Consider the following 27,051-nt stretch of genomic DNA (forward strand, 5'->3'; position numbering starts at 1 on the left):
TGATCATGGTTCATTAAAACATACTGAACACTTTTTTTAAACTATTTTAACTATTTAATTTAGTTGTAAAATTTAATAATAAAAGTACTTTAAAAAGTAGCTATGATAAGTAAAAAAACAATGATAAAAATAATAATAAAAGATTATAAGCAATGTGCTTTCATTATCTTGATGGGGTGATTTGGGTATTAGGTTATTTTTCCCTTTTTGCATCACACTTCGGAGAAATGTGTTGCTTATTATCATATCAGTGGTGGGCTAATATTAATAATGTTGACATGTAAAAAACATTTACCTGATACAACCAATCAAACGCAAAAACATCCTAATTCAACTGTCATTGTGCAAAATGCTGCTCCAATAATAACAATCCTACTGAAAACAATATTCACTGAGAACACACACTGTTAACTCAGCATGACTATATGGGACTTTCATGATATTGTTTCAGGTCAGTAATGAGGGTTATGGGGACTATTAACCTCAAATGCCATGCTGACATGTTCAATTATTTTGCTCATACGGAAAAAGACAAACTAAATGAAAGCAAAGAAGTGGGTATAAAGATGATTCTTAAGTCATTGCTAATCTAGATTATGTATGTTTCATCTTATTTCATTATAAATTATTTTATCATATGCACTATAAAACTTCCTGAGGCGCTTCGTGAAATGGGCCTGTTTGAGGGAGGTTTGGAAAAGCATCCATGTTTCAAAGAGTAATCCAGTTTGGGGTTTTCTGTAGGCTCATTATACTTAAGATATTACATAGTTAAGTTTCTTGATGCAGATTTTAATCTTATTTTACGGGTTGTCTCTTAAGTAGCACAGTCAAAAAATAGACTGGGAGTTTGGGTTATACTCCCATCTGCGTTGATCCATTACACACTCTGCTGTTGTAGTACTGTATATCCCTGAAGGACATCACATGACTTGATTTTAGCTGCTGCCCTCATTCTGCTGACAGAGAGGCCACTTATGTAAGTACAGACCTATCAAAACTAAGAAGAACACATTAAAAAGGGGCTCTTTGGTGAGAAACTTGAGCCTTGCTCTGCTATTCTTGCTCTGTCATCTGAACCAGAAATAAACTCCCTATCCAGACTACTAAACCCTTACATGTTTGGAATATTTTAATTAATGCACTGACATACACATCTCTAATATATTCGTCTAGAAAGTCTCATTTAGACTTGAAGTTTTTCTTTCGTTTTAAACAACTTTGAGGAAAAAAATAGGAAATTGAAAAAACTAGACATTAGGAAAAGCCTTTTTTATTTCGCCACCTTGTGGCCACCCTATTGCAAAGTGCTTTCACATTCACACCAGAAGGTATTGAGAGGGTTGGTGATTTGTTTTATAAATACTTTTTGATATAGCCTACTCGTTAATAATCTCTTCATATCCTGACAGCAATCAACAATAGAAGTGGTGTAAATATTAAAACATGTATATTCTTTGGAAGTCACAGAACAAAAAATGCTCGTCCAATCATTGCATTAGGTCTGAACACAAACACACACAAATCGGCCACAAAGAAACAGCAGCTCCTTTTACAATGAGATTATGCTGCGTTCAAACGAAATTAGCTACCAGACGCTCTACCGTTATAGGCCTTGGCCCACCCAATCAATGTCAATATCTATTTTGTAGATGGTCAAGATGCAGCCCACATGCCTAAAGCTCTTTAGTGTGGATAGTTCACTTTGAAATTAACTTTTGATATGTTTTAGCTTACCTCAGGGCATCCAAGATGTAGGTGTCTTTGTTTCCACAGTATTTTCAATTTTGACATTTTTCGGTCAAACCGTTGTTGTCTGGTCCATCCATGTCAAAGAGCATGCACAGAGAGGTCAAAATTAAACACGATTTAATGACTCGTAAATGTAAGTACACATTGATGCCCCAAGACACGAAACGAGCGGTTTGTTTGAGAAAAACAGTATTTATATCGTTTTTTACCTCGTGTAATGTCCAACTGAATCACATTCCGCCTGAAGCGTTCGCCTGCGCGTGTACGTCACTGATTGTTTGGTTTACACAGAGATTTCGGAAGTTTTACCTTTGCGATTTCCTGTGCATCTAAATATGTTTTGATCTTCACAGTGAAAGGTAAAACTTCCGAAATCTCTGTGTAAACAATGAGCTTAGCTAGCAGTAAAAAAAAAAAAAAAAAAAAAAAAACAGTAAACCACCCCCTTTAACCACAGAATTTTTATAGTGATATCAGAAATGTATTTTTAGAAACTGTTTAAAAAAAATATTGAGATAGAAATATTGGAAATATTATATATATATATATATATATATATAAATATAATACCATGGAACTTGTATAATATAGGCTATATAAGTATAAGACCATATTGTTCTCATGTGGCCATGAGAGAAAAACTTAACACCAAGAGATACTGAACATGCTTTTTAAGATTTTATTTGTTTAAAGTTGGTACAAAAATGCTAGATCAGAAACATTCTCAGCACTTGCCTTTATGCATTCTGATTTTATAGAACACAGGGACACACTCTCTCACAATCTCTCTCACACACACACACTAAGATCAAGAAGACCAGTTAGAACAAAATGACATGTCAAAGAACTCAAACAATTAAACAGAAAATGAAAAGGAAAAAAGCCCTTTACACGCCGTCTCTACAGAGACAAACGAGCGATGCCCTTTAAAAAGTCAAATGTGTCTCACAAATCTGTGTTTGTTTAATACTTAGAAAAACACGCACACGTGAAGGGATGAAGGAGAATTACTTTGCTAATGAAGCATCCTCAAAGAGGGGTGGGGGGTATGGGTGTCGGCTAAGCACAGGAGAAGAGCTAATATGTCTGTGGCGGGATCAAGCTTCATAGTCGCTCGTAGCACATTTAGCAGATTGTGGTCTAGATCTCCCCACACGCAACAGACCTCAAGATCAGCTGTCTGAATCTGAAATACTTCATGAACACATGTCCTGGTGGTAAAGATGGAGGAAACTCCCTGAGGTGAAAACTGCACCAGTATGCCATGTCTGGGTGCTGTTCAGAACAGCAGGAACTGAACAATCTCTGGAAGTTGAGCCAGAACTTCTCTGGAAGAGAATCCATTTCACACAGTTCTGGGATTCTCAACCTTTCAGACTCAACGAATGCTTACAAGTAACACAGTACAGCACATTTAACATTCGCACCGTACATACGGCAGCACGTACTACATGAAATCAAAGTCAAAAACATCATTACACAAATTCAAATATATTAGCGTACTCAGACACATATACATACACATAGAGGTTCATTCTTTGAGGGGACCTAAAATTTGTCAAAAGAGAAGAAACAATAAACACCATCATCCCAAATCTATACTTTCTTTCATAGAACAAAAAATCTTTAGTTCCTTGCACATGTGGGGACTGTCATTCATTTTAGAAATAACATTATATATATTTTAATCTGAACAAGGAGCAAATGACCATTTCTGCTTTTATCAAGTTCCCAGTAGCTGTTGGGTACAAAACAAATCACATCTCAGTATGACCAGAGTAGAAAAGCAAATAAGAAACATTAAAAAAGAAAAGAATGCTGCTTTTTGCACAAAGGATGGAAATTATTTCCCAATGTCCACAATATATCCAAAACAAGGGTGAGACAACTAAAATCATCTAAACAGAAAAGGCTCAAACAGAAAACAGACCTTACGAACACTCTTATGAACAACACATTTCAGCAAACACTCGCTGACGTGCAGAGTCAGCGACAGGACATGTGGTTTTGGCCTGTGCTTGAAGGGAGGTGAACATTTGTAGGCCTCTGGAGCTTTCTGGAGTTCAGCAAGAACGTTTCTGTTTCTCTGAGCATGACCTTGTTGGTTCACTATTACAGAGAAGATGTCACTTACATAATCATATGTATCCTATTAAAATGAGAACAAATGAGGGAAAATCTGAAGACTAGCGATGCTACAAGTGGAAGAGACTTACAATAAAGACAGAGAAAGAGAAAACAAAAAACAGCTACATAGAACATTACTCCCCAAAAACACACCTATACATTTTTACCTTTGATAAACATTGATAGTGTATTTAAATAAAAAAAAACTTTAAGTATTTATTTAAGTTAGACATATATGGAAAATGGTTATCTGTAATCTATATGTAGTTGCTTTTTGAAATTATGTGAATTACTGAATGAATGGAGTACTCATCATAAACATTTATGAATGGTGTATTGCCTCTCTATTGCTGAGTATTACTGTTAGCAAATAAACAATGTACATGCCACCATCTGTAATGGCCACCCTCACTACTTCAACTGAAAAGCAGAGCCACCCAACCAGATTGCTCAAACGTGGGTGTGCATGTGCTCTGCTGTTCTGAAGAGGTCTATTTTTTTCCTTTTTTTTTTTTTGCTTTTATTATTTTATTTGAAAATATATATTTGTTTTTCTCTGTATTTGAAAAAAGCATTATAAAGGTCACTTACAAACCAGAAAGGGAGGGAAGAAAACAGTCTGAGAGCGCAGAAAATGTCATCTTTATAAAATCAAATTATAGAAACAACAAAGAAACGCCTGACTAATGTTTGTCAAATGGGGTTACTGGGGCAAAAGGTCATAGGCAGGTGTGTTTAGTCCACGGGCCCCTGGAAGATCAGTCTGATGTATCCCTGCTCACCGTTGAGCTGCTGGGCGCAGAAAGGACATGCGGCATGGAAGGTGTGCGTTCCGTGAGGAAGAGGGATTTGACTCCAAAATGCAGCTGTTTTTTCTGAGCACACGTGACCGCACGGGCTGAATCCATGAGTGGGAGGGGCTGCATCTAGATAAAACCCCGCCTCACAGCCCAGCCACAGCGGCACGTATGGGCCACGAGCGCGACACATGGGACATTCCCGTTCCCGGCCCTCCCTTCCTTCACGCTCTGCATCTCGGTTGCCCCAGTTGTGGTAGCCGTGAACGTGGCCGCAGTTTAGGTAGACCCAGGGCTGCTTCTCGTCCACGATGTCCTTCCTTCGCATGCTAGGGAAGGCGAGAGTGTTGAAACCCACGGGACACTGGGGACGAGCAGCATTCAGCTCTTGCCGGAGCGCCTCCAAGTGTTTGACCGTGGGGGTGCGGGAAAGCCCCTCAGCGGTACGCCACAAGAGAGTCGCTCCACAGAGATCGATCAAAGAGCCATCCACCAACTCTTGAGTCTCATTGTCCACCTACAGAAAAAAAGAAGAGAAGAGGATTGAGTTATAAATTGAGCCCATATTTCTGCCTTTAACACAAAACAAATCAAAGTCAAATCTTATCAGCAAATGCATAGATGCAAAGTTTGCCTGCAGGGGGCAGTAAAGCTCCACCACTATCCATACAGTAATGATTCGATCTTGATAAGCAGCAGCAGCAGCAAAAAAAAAATAAAATAATAATAATCTAACCATTTAGTGATTAAGACGTCTGTCAGTGTGATGACACAGACATAATGTGCAAAATACACACCCTATGATCCACACATTCACACATGGTTGCGACAGAGAGCCATTACATGGTTGATTTCAGAGAGCCATCCTTGATCGACCTTTACTTTGTCCTTCGCTATACTGCATTAGCCACACCTCACACACTAACTTAAACAGCTGTATGGACACCATGTGTGTGAACTGTGCAGCGTCTACGTCTGAGCTGTGTTTTGTTGAAGGACACAGGAGTGCAAGTGCAAATACGACAGTTTTGTATTCGAGCAAGTGCGTATACGTGTGTGTGCGCATATAATATGTTGCTCTCAACATTTATAGTCACATTTCACATGTTCTGTATACAGTATTATTTTAATAATACTAATGTATACAAATGAGGAAATACTAGAAATGATCAGTATAGAGAAACAAGAATGAAACAAGAATAATTATAATAGTAATAAATGATACAAAATAAAATATATATTTCTAAACATATTTAATTAGATAAATATATATATATATATATATATATGGTACTTTATATATTTTTAAGAATAATTAAAATAATAAAATGTTTGGGCTAGATTTTTATGTTTTTAAGGAGTCTTTCACCAAGGCTGCATTGATTTGAGTTAGTTGCGTAATATATTATATATATATATATATATATATATATATATATATATATATAACGCAACTAACTCTAACTCAAATCAATGGAGCCTTGGTGAAACCAAGTTTAATTGATTTTTTTTATATATATATATATATATAAACTATTAATTTATTTAAAAACATCTTAATGACCCCCAACATTTGCACAGTAGTGTACATTATTATTACTTAGTACAGAAAGTCAATCTACAACTCAAATTTACAAAAAAAGAATTCACAGAATTCACTGAAGAATTTTAGGTCTGGTTTTCACTCGCCAACAGGTTTGGGAGATCGCTGACAAATGCCTGAAATCATAGACAAATCGGTGCTCGTTCACGTGAGCGACAATCACGAAGTGTGAATTCTCAAAGATGCCAGTGTTATATTTGGCATGCTATATCTGGACCTATCGGCGATTTAAAATCCTGCTGTGTGAATGTGTTCTGACTGAAAACTATATCGGCGATGACATACAGCCAATGAGAGACCAAGGTACAAGGCAACGGGATGTTCGGGGAGGAGTTATACACCAGAATATCAGTATTTTAAGAGATATATTTACAACAGAAACAAAGCACAAACATTTGCTTAACCAACAGCAGCACAATGCAAAATTATTCACCCCAACTCTCTTTGCAGAGCACACAATCCTTGCTCTCGCCTCCCCAACAATTTCCTCCTGCAAAAGCGGTTTTTCTTTTTCTCCTTTTCGCTACAAAATCAACACAGACAATTTGGATCGCAATCTTCTTCTTTCAGGCTATAATTTTTACTAACAATTTTTTTTGGAGTGATCTCTTGCATTATTTCCTAATTACTTCTTGCACGTTTGGTTGTGAAACGTAGTTTGCGTCGTTTTTGTGTCGTTTCACAAGTCATGCATTGTGAAACCTCATGCCGCCAATCCATTGCGTGGTTTTAACGCAGCAGCAACTGAATACAACCCCAGATAGTCACGCTGTGTGAAAGGAACAGTGACACGACTACTTTGAAAATTGTGCAGTGTGAACTCAGCATAACTTGGATGGGTTAAATGTAGAGGACCAATTCGGAGTATGGGTACTAGTATACTTGACCTTCACAGCTTAGTAAAAAAACAAACAAAAACAACAACAACACTAGAATCTGCTTAAGATTTGATGAATTTGATGTTTATAAAATTAAATATAACTAGTAATAACTAGTGGAGCACAGTAGAGGCACACAAAAAATAGCAAATCCTGCATGTGGTCAGCACTAAAAGTGTCCACTGGAAAATTGTGATAAATGTCCTAACTTCTGAACTACTTGACTGTTTTCACCAGCATCAGGCCAGTCTGAGCAGTTGGGCTTGAACCTGATCTGTTCTGGGCCAGTAAAGCCGAACGTCTCTCCACAGCAGCACAGTTGAGCAGTGTTTGCCCAGCACTGAGAGAGCATTAGATCCATGTTTAGCCAGCATTGAGCCATCAGCAGGACTCCTCAAGAGCACGACATGAACAGCAATCAGGAGCGTGTTTGTTCTGCCCATGACAACCCAGATTAATGGGGCGCCTCCGAGACTCTTGACCGTGAGTGCATGCGAATCAGAGAGAGTGTTTGAGTTGTGCACCAAGAATACATAAGCATTTTGATTTGCGTTCCTCAATGTGGCCAAACACATCATGGGCCCCATGCATATCTAGGAGACTTTACAGTCCTATATTTGTCCAGATAACAACTAAAGATAATAACTTGTCATGAGCATGGGAGGAAAGTGTTGAAAGCGGTAGTTCTCATTGGGCCTCCAGTTTGACGCACTTAACAAATCAACTTCAGATCATCTTACAGCTTTGTGTTACACCGAACAGGGCAAAACCGTCTCGCCTGGGCCGTTACTGTGGCAACAGCGTCCCAGAGCAACCGATCAATGCAATCCAACGAGCCGCCTAGCAGGGAACCATATGATTGTTTAACAGCTTAAATTTTAGAATCCCATATGACATCACATTAAAGCTCACAAATGCTGCTTCATAAACAGGCTGATATTTATGGTCTCATGAATTGAAACAGAGTATGTCTCCAATAGGGCTGGGGAGCATGATGGTACTGTATATACCTTGTGGCGGTAGAAATGCGTCAGCTGGTAGGAATTATGCTAAACCATTTAACTACAGTAACTTGTGGTAATATTTTTTCTTTTAATTTACTGGATCATCAAAAATAGGACCACTGACCATTTTCCCTCGCTGCTGAGCCGAACGAGTCTCTCTCAGTGTGAACACGTTTCCGCACACCGAAATTTCTCTCCACACGCCTGGTTTGGAGTCCTCTGTGAAACCGTGACGAGGATGCATTACTAACACACCGTTAGTAGTCAGACCATCCATCTGTCCTTCCGATGTCTTCCACTTTGCTGCTTTCTCCTGTAGGAATTTTAAAAAAAAATGATTTAAATGATTAAAAGTAGTTCACCTGAAAAGGAAATTTCTGTCATTTTTTACATGACATTCCATTCCAACATTGGGAACCATTGGACCAAACACTGGAGACAATTGACTTCCATTGTATAGACACAAAGAAAAGAACTACTGAGATATTTCTCAAATGTTCCACAGAAGAAAAAAAGTTTGGAACGACATGAGATGATGACAGAATTTTTAGTCTTGTGTTAACAAGCACTTAAAAAACATGATACAAATATTTGATTCAATGAACACCGCAGTGTTTTTAACATTTCTGTGAATTAAAAGTTCTATGATAGGTAGATAATACAATATTCAAATGAGGTTAATTCAATTCATGAGGTTGTAACTGATTTCAGAAAGAGGCAACCAGTGCATTTAAATCTATTCTGATTCCAAATCTCTTTTCATTAGAGATTTAGATATATTGGGTCTTCAGATGTTAACGCTGCTCAAAAGTAGTGCCAGTTTCTCATGCCCTGTCCTCTTTACATAAGCTCAAGTCACATTTTCTCGCTCTCTCACCCCAAGGAAGATGTTCTTGGAGGAGTCGAATCCGGCGGCATAGATGCGGGCGGTATAAGGGGGCGTTCGCTGACACATGATCCGGCATGCGAAGCGAGATATGGTGCTCTGAACTGACTGAGTGTCAGAGTTACTCTGACTTCCGGGAACTGTGTCGGTCACCACAAAATCTATTGGACTCTCAGTAGAGCGGCCAATCTGAGATGCAGAGAAAGATTAAAACATCAGACACTGCAGACATTCACAAATCAAAGCAGATGATAGTGACACCTCTTTTCTGCCTATGGACAGCATTAATTCAGGCTGACATTTTGAGCAGTGAGATTAATTGACGTTTTTGTACACAGTCCAAGACGAAGTTTGTACCTGAAACATGTCTGTATTGCTGTCTTGAGTGTACTCCACCACCACCGTCTGTACTCGGGACAACGTGTAGGAAATACTGTGCTGATCCTTGTTACTTATGGCCTAAGGAAACAGGAAGAGATACAGGCCCAAAAAAAATCAGCACTTAACCAATAAAAAATTATTACAATAAAATAGATATTTAAAGATTGTATTATTAAAAATATATTTTGATATTTTAATAATAATATAATTATATTATATATAAAAATAATCATTTATCAATGTGGCACACATATATATGTAAGCAATAAGGTACAAGAGGCTGTGCTGTATCGTAAATAAGCAACGGCTGAAGGCACGACACGAAGCCACACCATTCCACCACCACCACCAGCCTGCACAGTGGTAACAAGGCATGATAGAGCCATGTTCTCATTCGGTTTACGCTAAATTCTGACCATCTGAATGTCTCAACAGAAATCGAGACTCAAAGTTGTTCTTCCATCAGCTTGAATCAGTCGGCCTATTCTCCTCTGACCTCTAGCATCAACAAGCTAGCATTCTAAATGCATTGAAGCAACTGCCATGTGATTGGTTGATTAGATAATTGCATTCATGAGAAATTGAACAGGTGTTCGTTTCTAATAATCCTTTAGGTGAGTGTATATATACAGTATTGCAATTAATCGTTTTTATCAAGCCATCAGAACCAAACCGAACTGAAAACCGTGGTTAAAAAAAAAAAAATCAAGGTATGTATTGAACCGTGGGTTAACTGGATTTTTGCATCCATAATATGTGTGTGTGTGTGTGTGTGTGTTTATACACACAAACACAACACGGTTTGTAGATCTGGTAAAAAAAAAAAATCCATAAAAAGTTCATTGGGTGAGAGTCTAGCAGAGTCTAGCAGACTGTGGAAACAGGCTGAGAGCTGTTTGTGAGTATGTGTAAACGTATGTGTTTGTGAGGGAGCCACAGAGGGGTCATTCATGAGCTCAACAGTATCCAGATGTGTAAATGGGCACACCCTGTTCCAGCTACATTACAGCTCAAACCCACCTAGTGTTTTAACTCAAAACTTAACCAGAACCAAATGACATTGTATCTGCTGATTCTCTTGTAGTGTGTGTGTGTGTGTGTGTTTGGGTGTGTTTGTGTGTTTGTGTGTACCTTGGCCGCCTGTGGGGTGCAGGCTACGTGTACAGTGCTGGGTTTGACGCCGTTAGATTTCGGTCTTTTGAAAAGGGCAAACCTGCTCTTCCTTCTGCCACGGTCCCCGTTTGGTAGAGAGCCATTATACCTGCAGAAAGAGAGGGAGTGGGAAATTCAACTGTAAAAAAAACCTGCGCACAATATTTACTCCACCATCAATTCAGCCACAGGCAACAGGTGGTGAACAAAACAGATACAAGCATTCACAAAAGCAGAAACAAACATGAGCTCTACGGTAGATATTCAATCTAATGTTTTTCTATGGAAAAGCAAACAACCATTTAGGTTGTTAACTGGAACTAAAAGCTAATCCCAGAAATTCAAAACAAAACCCATTCCAGTCACAAAGTTCAAGATACACTCTTCATTAAACTACATATTTAGCTGTGGTGACATACTGAACTTACCAACCCCCATGGAAACAAGTTACAAGGCTGTTAAAAGTTGTGTTAATATTTAACAATATTAATGTTTTTACTATTTAAATGACGTAATTTGAATATAATTATTTTCAAAAGCATTTTATTCCTGTGATGGCAAAGCTGAATTTTCAGCATCATTACTCCAGTCTTCAGTGTCACATGATCCTTCAGAGATCATTCTAATGTACAGGAGCACCATTATCTTATGGTGGTACCAAGAAATCTTATGGTGTCATGCTGACACTTCTGTTGCCATTACTAAAGGAACCAATGGATGTAGCAAATTGATCTGATATTATCAAGATTCAATCAGTACTAAAGTGTGAAGCCCATGTACATAAAGTATTACGAACACTGCACTCGCTGTGCATTGTGATTTCCTCTCAGTGGAGGTTTCCTCTCAGACCTCCACCCACACTAACTGCCCAAGTGTGCTCCAGAAACAGCACACAGACACACAATGTTTGCAATGTGATTATAAAGTCTTAAGGACTTCATTAAGTCTTTGTTTTAACATCAACTCTTTGAAAGCATGCACTGACGTTGTTGAGTGCATTCTCAACATATTTTGGCAAACCCACATTATCCCAGTGTACTCTACAAACAAGCTGACCGATTGTGCTCATTTCTCCCGAGACTTCCCTCATTAAACTACATTCTTTCTTATATGGAGATCAGAAAAGTGAAGACATCCACCATCCACATCTTAACTTGAGTAAGTCTAAAAAAAAACACACCCTTACGACAGAGACTTTTTCTGTGATGATCTAAAGAACTGACGCATGGGGGAAAAAAACAAAGTTGAAAAACAGTGAGTCAGCAAGAACCGGGAATTTCATGGATTGAAAACATGCTGCATGTACACACACAAGAACCGGGCTGGGTATTTCCGCAGCTGTGACTTCTCGTATACGACTGCATTCCTTCAGAAACACTCCGGGAAAGACCGATAGAGGGAGGAGAGATGAAGGAAGTCTATCAGTGTCAGCTGTTGCTGGGAGGAGAGAGTAAAAAGCCATGGGAAAACAAGGTGGTGGAGGAAATGAGCCGCCTCATCAGGACACGGACACATGGAACAGTGTGTGGTCAGATGTAGGTTGCTCAAGAGAGCTTTGTCAGACCTAGAAGCTCAGTAACCAAACTTAAATCACAAATATCATTCCCAAAACATTCAAGAGAATTCATATCCGTCTCTACCAAGATGAAAAACAGAACAAAACATCCACAGAAGTAGAGTTAAACAAGATGTTTCCCGCATGTTGCGTTCCCAAATGCACATTAAAGTGACCCAAACTCAGAGCAGATGCAGAGATGGAGTTTGTGTGGAGCATGATCACTGCTGAAAATAAGCTTCTGTGTAAGAACAGAGTCATGCTTCACTATGAAACAAGCAGCGCATCTATTTATTTAATTAAATCACACTAAGCCATATCATGATTTCTTTTTTATTCCAATTAGTTGTCCAGCAAGGTAGCTAAAACCATAGTTTAGCAGTAACACAACACTTAAATCAGCCATAACTCAACACAATAATGGAGTCGAGTCCTCCAAGCGCTTCAGGATGAGAATCTAATCCAATCCATGACCTCTGAGAGCATCTAATCAAAGAAGTTAATACACAAATGCCCCTTTAGGCACCAGTGGTCATGTGATGGTATAGCGAAGTATATCGCATAGGAGGCTGTTCTGCAAATGAAAGTCAATGAAGTGCATTATGACACCCCAACACCACATTGAAAACCACATTGTTTTCTAACTGAGGGCTCCATTGTTCCCTTAAACATGCATCACCCTCACAGTTTGCCCACAATGACGTTACTAACAACACCACCAACCAACAAAAACCTCATGGCAGCTGACTTTTTTCAGAAACACAAGAAAAACAAGGATGCACATGCATAGTTGTCACTAAGCATTAGAAACATTACAAACTCTCAACTCTGGCATTACAGATGCCTCCTGATGCAGAGTCAAAGGTCAGAAGGCCTTACCCGAGCACAATGAGTTCTCCGTATTTGACTGGCACTTTGGTTGACGACGTGGAGATGTTTTCCTGGTCAGGGGAGAACATGGATGCAGTGTGTGTGGGGGAGGGGGTTCTTTCCGCTCCCAATGTGAACGCAACACCACCACACACACTCAGCTCTCAGCTCTGTCTCCTCTTCATCACCCTCATCGCTACAACTGTACAAAACAGAGAAAGAAACCTGTAAGAAAACAGTTAAGGGGCTATTTTTGGTGAGTGCCTTTAGCTGGCATATTTAGGTTAGTAAACCACAGGAAGGAATTGTAAAATTGCACCAGGCACCAGTTAAGTGATGTTTGGTGGCCCATATTCTGCAGTCTTAACCTCAATCTTCCTCATTGTAAGCTGGCTTACAGTATGGTATGTACTCTTAGACATGAGATTTGCTAACAAGGTCTAAAGGACAAACAGAAAAGATTGTGATCAGCTAAATGCAGACAAACTCTCAGACAGACACAATCCAATGGAGCTTAATGCCAAGCAAATTTTTTCCTCAGTGTTTCCAAAGTTCACCTCAGTCTGCATTTCATGTAGGAAACCTGTCCAAACTGACCCTCACACAAAACCGTGATTTGAAGGCATTGTCCCTGAAAATTCTTACAGCCTATGCGTGCCTTACTGAAGGAGGTCTTATCTGATCAGTATGGAGACAGAATAAATCCAGGTTTGTTAAAATAATACCTAAATAGCTATTTGGCTATGGATTAACATTATCTATTAGCCTGCACAGCCTAAATGGCCATTCACACAAAGGACGATAAAGATATAGTTCTAAAAAACAATCTAAATATAAAAGAATCCACACCACAACTATAACGATAACAGAAATTATATAATGGGAATCACTTTCGGAACATAGATAAAGACATTGATAGCCAATCAGAATCTATCCTGCTTTAATAAAGAGCATATAAAGCAGCGACAAAACTGCTGCACACACATAATAAACAATGATATAATCCGTTGGTGTGGATGGTAAAACAATTATCTTTATAGTCATCGTTCTTGGTGTGAACGGGCCTTAAGTGAAGTCAGAAGAAACTGAAAGCTATTTCAGAGAAGAAAAAAAGTTATTACATTTTAATTAAAGATTACAAAACAAACAATATTTTCTTTGGAAAAACATTAAGCAATGGGACCAGGGCCGTGTATTAAAAGGTTTGATGTTGATGTTTTTTAATAATATGCATTAAAGAATCATTCAAAATATAACCATGAACATGAAATTAACATGAAGTGTCCATTTGTATATATGGGAGTTGTGTCTCTATACATCTTCTCGTTCTTTGTCCCAAAACAGCAACGCCAGCAACTCTGGGGATTCTCACCCTCTACCATCCCTCCATCCAGGGAGTCTTCTTTTTCACACCTCCCTCTTTCCTTCCACAGCAATCCCTGTCCCACATACCAGACTGTTGCTATGGGCTTAAACTGCGTGTATTACTGCTGGACCTCTTGCTTTAAGGGTGTAGTGGAGAATGTGGTCTAACATATACAGACCCTGTATAACACTTTAACAAGGACTATGAGCATTCATCGGCCACTGCGCTAATAAATTCCTCACACTGAAACAAAATCACCACCTGCCCTGTATACACAATCCTGATAACACCATCAAAGCATGTGGTCTAATTGCCATACCAAGCACATGAATTGCTAACAAACAGGTGTTAGCCCGAGCTGTTAACTTAACTTTTAACAGGGAAAAATGACATTTAAAACAATTAAGCAGTGACAAAATTTCAGTGTGTTGGTTTTCCATTGTTGTTCTTGTGCTCACATCTAGCATCATTTTTAGGAAGAGTTTTGCAAAAGTTAAAAGTAGCTTGTCTCTAGACCTTGCGTCCACTACACAAAAGCAGTACAAAGTGACTTACCACAGGAGCGGCCACATGGCATAGGCTATCATTCCTGAACTGTTTAACACAACACATACTATCAGTTGAGTAAAAGTGCTTCAATGTGCACAATGAATAACTTTATTCTGAGTATGCATATCATCTAAAAAAAAAGTATTTAGAAAAATCTGAATGGATGGAGTGAGAAAAGAAGGTTGACTAATAATCTGCACTGCAGTCTTACAAGTATTGTAACTCTTAGATCCACAGAACAGGAAGTCAATGCTGCTTACAGATGATAAGAAAGAGGTGTTGTGGCAACACTACTTACATCCCTTCCTACACCAAATGCAGAGACCATTTCTCACACTATTGTACCGTGAAGTATTATAACCACAGTTCTTCCTGTTCTAAGAAATCACACCGTTACACACAACCCTTATAACCTAAAACAGAGAGACGGTGAGAGAAGGGAAGGGAAAAGAAAGGTAAAGACTTCCCAAATTACACATCAGACAAGAGCATTACACAACATTAACCGCAAGCAACCATACTAAAGAGAGTATGAACCTGTATTAACTGTTCATTTGTATGTCAGTTAGTCTTAGGCCTAAAAAAATCCAGTAATATTAAGAGGACAAACAAGCTAACTATATTTACACAGCAAAACGCACTTGATGATCTCTGTTACAATTTTACACAACAGATCATTTTAAAACCACTGAAGTCATTTGTAGTAATGCAAAGAGGGAGAGAGAAAACGAAAGGAAACAGGAAGGGAGAATAAGAGAAAAAAAAGTGTTATTTTAGAAGGTCATCTGATTTATCTTTCACTCATGCATGCAGATTTTTCAGATATTTCTTTCCTCCATCTCTCTCGGTTTCACACACAAAACCACCTCACAAAATCAGTCAAATAAAAACACTTTCGATATCTGCACATCTCCTCATCTAACTGCGCAAAAGGGTTTCCATTTCATGAAACCCAAGTGAAACGGTTACATAAAGGGTCACATGGTAAAACAGTTTTACCTTACACACTAAATAACAATAGAGAGACAGACAGCAACACACACACACACACATTAGTTATTAGTTCAAAGAGCTATTTTACAGTCAGCATCTGTCCCAAATACAGTACAGGACAGATGCAAACCCTGTTTCACACACACCCCTGCTGTTTTTGTCCTGATTTGTCTCGCACAGCCTCTGTATAAATGACCTGAAAAATAACCCGACTCCATGAGGAGTGAGACAGACCGGGTTAGCATTAAGCCTGAACAGAAATGCGACTGAGAATGAGACCCACGCAAACTCCTGATAAAAAAAAAAAATGAAATCACCCACAGAACTAGCACTGTTTCAGAGCTGATATGTCAACAGCTCTCAGCCCACAGCTTTCAAAAATACTGAATATAGTTCATCCTTTGTTTCAGTGCTGGTGAGAAGAGAGAGTAGCCAGTTCATAACAAATCTTCAGTATGCAGAGAGATTCATTACTACAGCTCAGGTTGGGCTTAAGGCCCAGTCACCACGGCAGGTTGGCTTCATTTCCACAACTTTACGAGCAAGTTTGAATTGAGTTCTTTCGCATCTTCTTGAGCTCTAACAGCTTAAAATTGCTTGAATGTTTAAACTGACAGAACCTAAAACACTTTTAAATAATAAGCTTTCACTCTACGAAGGTTAAACTTTGTTATTAATCTGTGAATCAAGTACATTTCAAATATGATCCCTATACTTGACATTGCACATCCTGCGATGTGACTATCGCAATATCGATGCTAAAATTATTGTACAGCCCTAATTTATAGGCCCATATACATGTATATATTCACACACACTGTATAACATTGACATTGGTAGATACAAACATCTGTATAAAAAAAAAAAAAAAAAGGTAGACAAACAGGCTCGATGCACACTTTTGCCGAGCCCACACTGAAGGGAGGTCTGCAGCAGACTTTTTCCTGACACTGACAGTAAAATAGGAAGACCGGAAATGTTTAGGGTGCCTTTTGGGACAGGGGCTATGACTCAAATTGTCCAACAGCATGTACGCTAGCCATGCTGTTTAAACTTTAAAGACAGCATGAACTAGAAATTGCAACTGTCTTTTCCTCCCTATTGTGACAGAGTGAAACGGATCTCGCATGAGAAAAAAAAAAATCTAATTCGATGGGATTTGACTTTCCATCAGGTATTGACTGGATCATTGTTGTTTGCTTACTGCTGCAATCTCACATAAGGGTGACAGGTTGCTGGAGGATTAAAAAAAAACACTGAAATATTCCATTAAAAATAACAAATAACGATTTTGACTTCATGGTGACTATCTGAATATAAATCCCTTCCTTTATCTTTTACACAGAACATGGCTTCAGACCTTGCGGAATATGATATGACCCCCTGTCACAGAACATAAAACATTTTGAATTGTACACATGTTATGAGCCGTTTCCATTCCTCAACAAATTTTACACGCATTTTGGAACAGTGATATGCTATAGTCTGCAAGACTTGTCAGGCTTTAGAGATGTGTGTGGGGGGGCTCAGGTACACAGCCTGAATCCACTTATGTGCTCAGACAACTCGCATACAACTTAAGACAATACCTTAAGAAACAACATGCATGCATTCAGACACACAAACACACACAATACACAAAATTGAAAAAGCTCATTAGAGTCCACAGCTGATATAACTGCATTAAAAAGAGTAAATAAAACCAGACTCAGTCTGTATCAAAAGCTTAGAAATCAATAAGTCACTTACAGACATTCAAAATGAGAGAAATGGGATTTCCCACATGCAAAGAAACACCAAAAACTCAGATTCAAACGAAAGAAACCATTTTTCTGTTGGAGTCTCCCTTTTGAGAGCTCTTGGAAGGTGAATGAAAATGAGAAAATGAGATTTTTAAGACTGAATCACAGTCTTAGGTTCTAATCTAGAGTCACTTTGCTGTCAGGGGAGGTATGAATTACAACCTAATGGCGAAGAGAACTCCTTTCATGAGTGGGTAGGATGTGGAAGCTTAAACCGTTCCCATCGAAAAATTAGGGACAAGTATCAGTTGCATCTGTGGTCTAAAATAGATGCAAGAGTAGAGAAGGAAGTTGAAATGAGAAGTTAGGAACCAGAGGGGAGGTACACATCTGCATTCAGCATGGGCATCTGGTCTGTGGGCTGGGAGTTTGCTGTGAAGCAGCTGCACACCCAACATGCCCCACTTCAGAGAGGGCAGACGAGTGATACCCACCCGCTGAACACCCATACGCATGGCTGACCACAGACGAATTAAAGCTGTCTGAATTTGCACACAACCGTGTCAAAGGAAACTTCCAGTCTGTGTGACATTACAAGCTTTTTTTTTAAAGGCTCAGGAAAGTATTTCGCCTTCAGTATTTAACAAATCTTTCAAACTGCTCTGAAAAATCAAATTATAAATAAAATGAAACTATTGTTTTGAGTAAACACAAATAAATCAACTCAAATCATTTTAAATGCTACAAGAGAATTTAGGCCTCACAAAATTATAATGTACACTATGTAAAAATGTATGCATCTAAAATAAGACACAGCAACTAATGTTTTCACTGAGCTTGCTGCAGTGCATTCTGGGATTCTTTTTTCTGCAATAGATGTTATGATGCCTTACAATTTTGGCTAAAAAAATTATGCTAACGGGGAAACATAACTTCTGGAACAGCAGGTATGTAGGCTTCGGAAGAGTGCAAATGTCTCTGTAAAACACACCAACGCACTGAACAAGTCACAAAATCCATTAATTACTTCACAAGTAACAACACAGACTGACTAAAGGATCCTAATGAACACATTACAAATATATTCCACCATTAATGAGAAACTGGATGCACATTTGATCACAGTAAAACTGCAGAAAGGAAGCAGGTGACCTTCACCTGGGCAGGAACACCAGAAATTACCACATATAACCACCTTTCCACCACTCTACACAGACACACACTGACAAATATTTGAAATAATACAACACTGTTGACCAAGACAGATGTACAGCATCAACACAATGATGAATTTGAGCTAAAGATGAAAGAGCAGATGGTGAAAAAGAGATATGTTGAGACGAATCAGATATCCAGGAGCCTGCATGCATGCACAAGAACGCAAAAGAAACACCATAACCCACAAAATGAACTTCTGTCATAATATACTCACCCTCATGTCATTCCAACCCTGTATGGCTTTCTTTCTTCTGCAAAAGACAAAAAACATTATTTTGAACGTTTTGGTTACCATTGACAAAATAACAGTGAGACATTTGTCAAAATTTATATATATATATATATATATATATATATATATTTGTTTTTGTTTGTTTGTTTGTTTGTTTTTGTTTTGTTTTTTGTTTTTTTAAGTTCCACAGAAGATAAGTCAAAGTTTTGGAACAAGAGGAGGTGAGGATGAGTAAATGACAGAATTTTCATTTTAGGTTGAACTTGAAACCCTAGTCGCTTTAATAACCAGACAGACATGTAGGCATCGGCAAAGAGTGGCCTTAAGTCACTTGAGACTTGGTGAAAAACAAAAATCAAAGCTAGAGAGAAAATTCAGCTAGGAACAACAGGCCTTTGAAGCAGCAAGAGAAACATCAAACGTTTCCTAAATTCCTACATGCTGCTGTAAAACATCTAAAACAAAGTGTTTTCTAGGGCAAGGGACTACTGACCCTATACATGCTTTGGAAATGCAAGTGGGCGAATTTTTGATGTGCTCCTTTTGTAGGTTATGCACCGCTGAACAACGAACCATGTTGGGTTTTCTGCAAATTAAAGAATTGTGACTGAAAACTAAATATCAAGCCATTGTGCTACTTCTGAACAAGTGTCTTGTTTTAGCACAATGAAGAGGATGTTGAGAAAAAGAGAGAAATGAAAGATGAAAACAGCAGACTAAACTTTATTATCTTCATGGGAAAGATCGTCTTGAGGCATCTACCAAAGATTGGCTATTCTAAACAATCAAACCCTGATGTCTGAGAAAGTCAGTGTCAGTCAGTGTTTAAAAAGTGTTTCTTAAAGGTGAATTAACCTAACTATATTCTAACACAAGGCTGGTTAATCTCCAGAGTACCATTTGGATCACACACACACACTACCTCACCATGCCCATTCACCCAGCACAGAGCTAGCAGTCTAATTGGCTTAAAGCTTTCTTTCAGGAACAAAGAGTGCATGGAAGCTGTCTTAAACCCAGTTTACAAAGTCTCAGCTCAGTCTGTGTTTGCTTAATAGAGGATCAGAAGAAAACAAGAACTCCACTTCAAGCTTACCAACAAACAAATTGAGAGTATAAGATCGAGAGTGGGTCAGGTGACGCAATTAGGTGTGTCACTAAGAATACGACCACAGATTCACCAGCCAGATCTTGAAGATTTCTTTGAATGTGCGTTTCGATTTAATATGTGGGGTGAGGAAAAGGAGGGGCGTGCATTAACACACACACACACACACACCTCTCCATCTGGTACCGATTACACCACAAAGGAAGAGGCCTCTGCATTGCCCCACCCTCCCGTGCCCACACAGGAACACGTGGACATACTATGCAGGCTATGAAAGTGAGGCAAAACTGAGTGTTTTTTGGTACTAAAATGTTCCAAAAGATGGCTATCAGGTATCTCATGTGCTGACCAAAGGTAACTTATCAACAGTTATCATTTATATATTTAACATCTGAAATGTGTGACAAATTCATATGCAGAGTGACTCAAAACAATTACTCCAAAAAGTGAAATACGTAATCACTGTTTTTTACGAAAAGATGTAACATAATGAATCTCTGATGACTCCCTTCTGACCTTCAGTTTCAGAGATAAAACATTTATGAATTAGAGGATGGGTGACATTGGTTAAGTAGGTGACTACAACATTGGTTGGTCATGCCTCAAAGACATCAAATTTGGGCCAGTTGGACTCAAAACCAACCTAATTGTTTCTTTAAAGGGATAGTTCACTCAAAAACAAAAAAAAAACACTGTAATTTTCTCACACTTATGCATTTCCAAACCTGTATGACTTTCACTTATCCATTGTTTTTCCTTTGTAGATATGCACTAGATGGATGTCTTTGACCACTGCACTTGTATCTCTTTTGCATTGTCTCGCATGCACAACATGGCTTTCTAAAAACGTAGTGCTCAAGGTAATACATTTAACATTTTTTGATGATATGTTTTTCCCCAATAATAAGATGGTATTGCATTGGAGAGTTGTCTTATTCAATTGTATGTTTGAAAAATCTTAATTTTAATAAATGTTAAAATAAATTCATAGTAACTTTGTTTTTGGAAAAATATCTTCGGGGTTAAAAATTTAATTTTTTTAAACCTCATCTGCATTACCATTTTAAAATAAGTATACATTATAAACATTAAATCAACATAAAAAAATACACTGGAGTTGTGTGATTAAACACCATAAAGTGTTAAATGTGTATATTTAAGAGTAATAATTTCTAACACCTTGAGTGATTAAATGAAACACTAACACAGTGTTTAAAAAATAAACACTATCGTCAGTGTTGTTTTAACACTAGCAAAGATGGACCTGTATGTTCACCCGGAAAGTGATCATTTTAACACCCATGGTGACAAATCTCCTGACATTTTTTTGCTGTGTACTGCTCACGTCTTTTCAACACAAAAAGGTCCCTTCACACAGAACGTGTTTTTGCATTTAAAAAAAATCAACAGGGTTACGTTTCGTTTTAAAGTGAATATACTTTTTTTCTAAGCCATGCAATCTACCCGTCTAAAAAGCAGAAAGTCTATAACATAAGAGTAGTAACTTTCACTGAAATCTGAATAGCAACTTTGCACACTTCGAACTTAAGTTTTTCGAACAACTTCGAACGTAATATAAAATCACAAAAAACAGAGAAAGAGATAGAGAGAGGAAGCAATATAAAACTAAAGATAGTCATCTAGGAACAAGAAACGGTTACGAACAACACTCAAGCGGAATGTGACATGGCGAAACGGGCGGCTATAGCTTTCTTAAACGAGTACAGAACGGAGAGATGGAGGTAGATGGTGGGAGTGGCTGAGCTTCAATTTCAGAGCTTTTTAATTATTCAATGACATGAGCACTGAAACCAGAGAGAAACAGACTGGACTGTGACAATGATCTAACCATGCAGACACAAACACATATGTACATGAAACCACAGAGAAACACATGGTATTGGGACTTTTGAGGTGATGTGTGCAAATGCTAACCTTATACACCTCTAAAGAACCACTTAGGGAGAGCACAATCAACTCTTCCCAGAAACAGTCAAATGATCCAGTAAAGTGGGGGATGTTCTTTTGATATGGCTGTGTAAACAGGAAACAAGTCATTTTTCAGAGCAGTCCATATGCTAACACTAATTTAAACGCCACCCATCTGGTTTTTAGATATACTTTAGGGCAGTTCGAAAGGATCATGTGAGTGACGCAAGCACCAAATGCATGCCAGAGCTCATCGTTCTGTCGCTTTCAGCTTTGACTGGCAGAGGCTGACCTCTCAGTCTTCATGACAATAACTCATTTACAGCCACAGTGATCAGCCCTGGCTCTCCCCAAAGGAAGTTTGAGGGGAACAGAGGCCTGTGATGGGGGTTGGTGTGTCCTTCAAGTCACGTGACCAGTCTCGTCTTTCACACACCGCTCGCTCAGAATTAAGCTGCTCAGAGCAGAAAAAAAAAACGCACTGAAAGCAAGAGTCAGCAGGACATATTATCAGAATCAGGTTTTATTTGGTACGTCAGGTACCGGAATTTAAACTGTGTTCGACAGATACACAAGAGCAGAGATCTACCTATCATACACACAGTCTGAACAGGTGTGAACAAGTTACCTCTCTGAATCTCTGTCCCCTAGACTACTATTGAAAAGCTGATGTTGGTAAGATTTTTTTTTTAATATGTTCAAAAAAAAGTATATGGTCACCAATGCTGCATTTATTTGGTCAAAAATACAGCAAAAACTGTAACAGCATATAATACAATTTAAAATAACTTTGTGATGGCAAAGCTGAATATTCAGCAGAAATTACTCTAGTCTACAGTGTCACATGATCCTTCAATAATCATTCTAATAATAGCTTATTTGAAGCTCAAGAAACATTTATTTTATCTATGTTGAAAACAGTTGTGTTGCCATATGGAAACTGTGGTAAATGTTTTAAGAATTATTTCATGAATAGAATAGACACTTTTGTAGAAAATGGAATTAAACATAACAAAACAGGAAGAGTTTAATTTACTGAAAATGTAAAGAGAACTCTAACCTTGCCATTTAAAATAAAATATGCATAAATTTCCTCAGTTTTCAAGTGTTGCAACAAACAAACTCAAAGGGCTAAAGTAGCCAGTCAGCAAAGCCAAGCATGTGAGAAAGAGAGAGAGTTCTTCCTGCTTCCTTTTCCTCTGAGGTGCCCACTGTCTGACCTAGTTTCCACAATATACGTCATCCTTTAAACTTTGTATATAGACTCCACAAAGTGGCCAAAAACAGTCCTGACTAAGGAATATAATGGCTGAAAAGTTCATTTAACATTTAACAAATCCTTCTTGAAAAAAATGTTTAGGCCAAAATGCCAAATATCTTTTTTATTATTATTATTATTATTTTACTGAGCCAAACTTTTGAACAGTAATGTATAACTTTACATGTTTGTGAGAAATAATTAATCTGATGAAACACATTGCAGTTATGTAGATAGATCCAGATGAGGTGAACTGTGCACTTGGGCCAACAACTCAATTCCAATGAAATAAATAGACAATCAGCAGGTTAAAGGTCTCTGGGGGTGCTAATATTTAAATGCTGAGGTTTGGCACGGTTTACAAAAAAGCACCGTGCTCATTCTTCAAACAAATGTATATCACTGGAACATATAAAGTATGGATCACTCAAAAAGTGGGTGACATCTCGCAAGATTTCACATGGGTTTTAACACCTTCAAAGATTTGTGAAACCCACACAACACTAGATGAGTTTCTCATTACTGAAAAAACAGTGACAAGCAAGTGAAAGTATACAGATATTGCTGACTACTGACATTTTAAAGGGACAGTTCACCCCAAAACTCAACTCTCTCATGTTGTTCCAAACCTGTATGAGTTTCTTCCTACTGTTGAAAACAAAAGAAGATCTGTTTAAAGAATGTTGGTAATCAAAACAGTTGACGGTAGCCACTGACTGTAGGGAAAAAAAATATGGAAGGTAATGGCTATACCGTCAACTGTCTGGTTACCAACATTCTTTAAAAATATATTATTTTGTGTCAGAAGAAAGAAACTCATACAGGTTTGGAACAACATGAGGGTGAGTAAATGTCGACAGAATTTTCATATTTGGGTGAACTATCCTTTTAAGAGGAATTTACTTCAACGCTGCATTCTGATGCCTCCCTAAAATCATCTCGCAAGATCTATTCCCTAGGCTTAGTAAACAGAAAATTAATCATAATGACAGCAAGTCAAATTTGGGAGAAGATCAAAGCAAAATAACACATAAAAAGTTAAACTGCAGGTTGCAATCTTTAATAAAGAATGATGACATGGCTCAGGAATCAATTCAGGCTTGGAGACATCAGACAGTTTCACAGATATCTGATCTGCTGAAAACAGAGTGCTGCTGATCCAGGAAGAGTTTTTTGCAATTAATGGCACAGCACTGGTTAAGTAGTAGCAGCTAAAAATGAATCCTAGACCAGCAGTCTCACAAGACACTGGAAGTGATACAGACTGAGATCATTTTACACTACAGCGGAGTCAGTGCGGCTACCGTGCTTGAGGGAATATATGTAATACACACGCTACATAAGGTGATGTGTACACAAAGACAAACAGCGTACTCAAATCACCAGTACAGCACAAAAATACAAAGCAAGCCCAATGTCGAATGGTAAGTCCTTTGCTCTTGTTTAAAGGAAAGCAGTCAAACAGCTGAAAATTAGTCCCTGGTAATTTATCTAGGCAACAAACACAGACTGAACAATTATTCTCTCACCAGTAAATTTGAAATACAAACAAGGAAACATCTGATAAAGGTAGAAAACGACACAACTGTATTGCCATCATTGAGGAACTGCAAGAACATGCTCTGCACTAAAGTTCTCCAACTAAGATGCCCAAGATAAAGTTTACCAAACAAAGCACAAACCTGAATTCACTCCAAAGATGTTCAAACCACACACATAAACAAAATGGATCCAAAAAGATCACTTCAGATTAGGTTTGTCAACAAATATTGTTTGATTTCAAACTAATTAAACAAATAACACTAAGTTAATTTCAAGATAAAAATTCAGCTGAATGTCCCTGTAAATGCATTATGTATTTTTTTTACATAATGCACAATTATGCATAATAATTAAGGATTACTTTGGGTTTGTCATTGGCATTATAATCTAAGTAAATGCATTACTAGCAGGCCAGGCTTAAAATGAAACATTCAAATTGTGTACAGTCTCTCTATTCACCTGACAGTTTCCAAACTTCAGCACACTTTGTTTGAGTTTCTCATTTCATCACCAGGCCTGAATGTGATAGCAGAAACAATGGAGTGACAGTATAAATGTTGTATTAACGCATGTTAATCCATTGATTGTTTTAATAAATAATTCAGATGTAGCACAGCACCGGCTGGTACAGGGGGGGTGATTGACATCCTGACGTCAGCTCGGGAATGGGACAAAGGCCACATAGGGTCGGACCAGATGCTCGGTCTGCCTATGCAAATGACTCGGAGTGTTTAAATACATCAGCAAAGAACAATGACACGTCTGTAATGAGCCTACAAAAGCCAATGCAAATTCTGCCCATAAAGTATATGGAGTGCACTGCTTTCTCAATTAGTATAAATCTCCATTGTCTAAGCAAGCACATTAAAATGAAAATGAGGAGGACTTAATGTAATTCACTGACTTACTGCTAAAAGGTTATTCTTTAACATGTCGAGTTGCTAAGCATGAACAATTGTTATGTCACTAAATCACAAAAACAATATCACTTATCACAATATCACATTTGTATATAACGTTATTTGACAGAAAGCCTAGAGAAATATAACATTTACACTTAACTAATTTACACCTCTTTGCTCTGCTAAATGACAAATGTAAATGAACTTTAGTTACAGATATTTATTCTCAGCTTTTAGAAAATCAAAACATATCTATGTCAGTAGACTGAAACAACACAATAAATAAACAGACATGATCTGATGAAATAAAACAACCTATTGTTTAACAAAGTCAACATGATAACCAGATTTACAAAAAAAAATATAACAAAACAGACAACATTACAGGAAACAAGTCAGAAAAAGAGAAGAAATAAATGCTATTCTATAAAACATCAGCTTTGTGTTGTTGTTTATTTTTCTAGTGAATATGAGGTAACGTTACTCACGGCGGTGCTGGTGTGTTTTTTTCCGAGGCACGAACAAAGAGCTGCTCCGTTAGCACAGGTTTAGCTACAACTGCTGTCTGACTAAATAAATTAATACATAAAATAAAGAATAAATAAAAAAACACAGATTAATGGACGAGGAGCTTCTATAAGGACACGCGAGGCTAACTTGCTAACAAAGGCAGGTGTTGAGACTTCTCCTCAAAATTCAAACAAAAATATTGTTTCTGCCGTTCTATGTGCTGTGATCCCAGACAGTCTCAGGCTCGGAAGAACAACAGAGAATTTAAATAAAAAGCTAATGCCTATAAAATGGTGTTGTCCAACCGCTGCTATTAGAGATACTGTAAACAGACGGTGGTGTTTTGTGTTGTAGTGGCTCGAGTGTAGATGAGCGGAGAAAAAAACCTGCCGCGTCACTGATCGAGTGAAGAGGATTGTGGGTAATGTAGTTCTCAACCCTGAACCAGACAGAAGGTCAAATGTTGCTACTGGATTATTAGGTCGCACATTATAGCTACTGTATCTTTGCAGCAAATCTCATATTTGAGCTGCACGCATGCCCAAAGAAAACAATCATTGTTTTGTATCACATTAAAGAGATGTCAGTAGCTTAAAACAAATCAACGAAGTAAGGCTCTAATCTAGGCCTACAACACAGCGGAAGGTCTGTACATTTCTGTGTAAATAGAAATACATACATAAAAATGGAGTTTATT

At 38.0% G+C, this 27,051-nt stretch overlaps 1 protein-coding gene across 2 annotated transcripts; it reads right to left on the minus strand.

Annotated features, from left to right (window-relative positions):
• Window positions 1–4,367: 4,367 nt before the first annotated feature.
• On the minus strand, window positions 4,368–26,758 carry peli1b (pellino E3 ubiquitin protein ligase 1b). 2 transcript variants are annotated; one of them, XM_039653758.2, is made up of 8 exons: window positions 26,333–26,758; window positions 19,088–19,124; window positions 13,015–13,207; window positions 10,560–10,689; window positions 9,405–9,506; window positions 9,039–9,236; window positions 8,286–8,474; window positions 4,368–5,193 (listed from the first exon to the last, which is right to left on the minus strand). In XM_039653758.2, exons 3-8 carry the CDS (start codon window positions 13,092–13,094, stop codon window positions 4,615–4,617), a joined length of 1,278 nt encoding a protein of 425 aa, XP_039509692.1. In that variant the 5' UTR covers window positions 13,095–13,207; window positions 19,088–19,124; window positions 26,333–26,758; the 3' UTR covers window positions 4,368–4,614. The 2 variants fall into 2 exon arrangements, with proteins under 2 accessions (XP_039509692.1, XP_039509771.1); XM_039653837.2 differs by lacking the exon at window positions 19,088–19,124 and having other exon boundaries at window positions 26,333–26,657.
• Between the last annotated feature and the right edge of the window lie 293 nt (window positions 26,759–27,051).

Source organism: Pimephales promelas, chromosome 15 (assembly GCF_988280905.1).
Source record: "Pimephales promelas chromosome 15, fPimPro1.hap1.1, whole genome shotgun sequence".
Taxonomy (NCBI): domain Eukaryota; kingdom Metazoa; phylum Chordata; class Actinopteri; order Cypriniformes; family Leuciscidae; genus Pimephales; species Pimephales promelas.

What these genes read in the sequence shown, in the direction of transcription:
- peli1b (XM_039653758.2), bottom strand. Translation starts at nt 13,094, where the DNA reads ATGTTCTCCCCTGACCAGGAAAACATCTCCACGTCGTCAACCAAAGTG. An exon ending in GCACCCCACAGGCGGCCAAG is followed by an intron (nt 9,507 to 10,559) that starts GTACACACAAAC and finishes CTGTTTCCTTAG; the next exon opens with GCCATAAGTAACAAGGATCA. An exon ending in CCAAGAACATCTTCCTTGGG is followed by an intron (nt 8,475 to 9,038) that starts GTGAGAGAGCGA and finishes AAATTCCTACAG; the next exon opens with GAGAAAGCAGCAAAGTGGAA.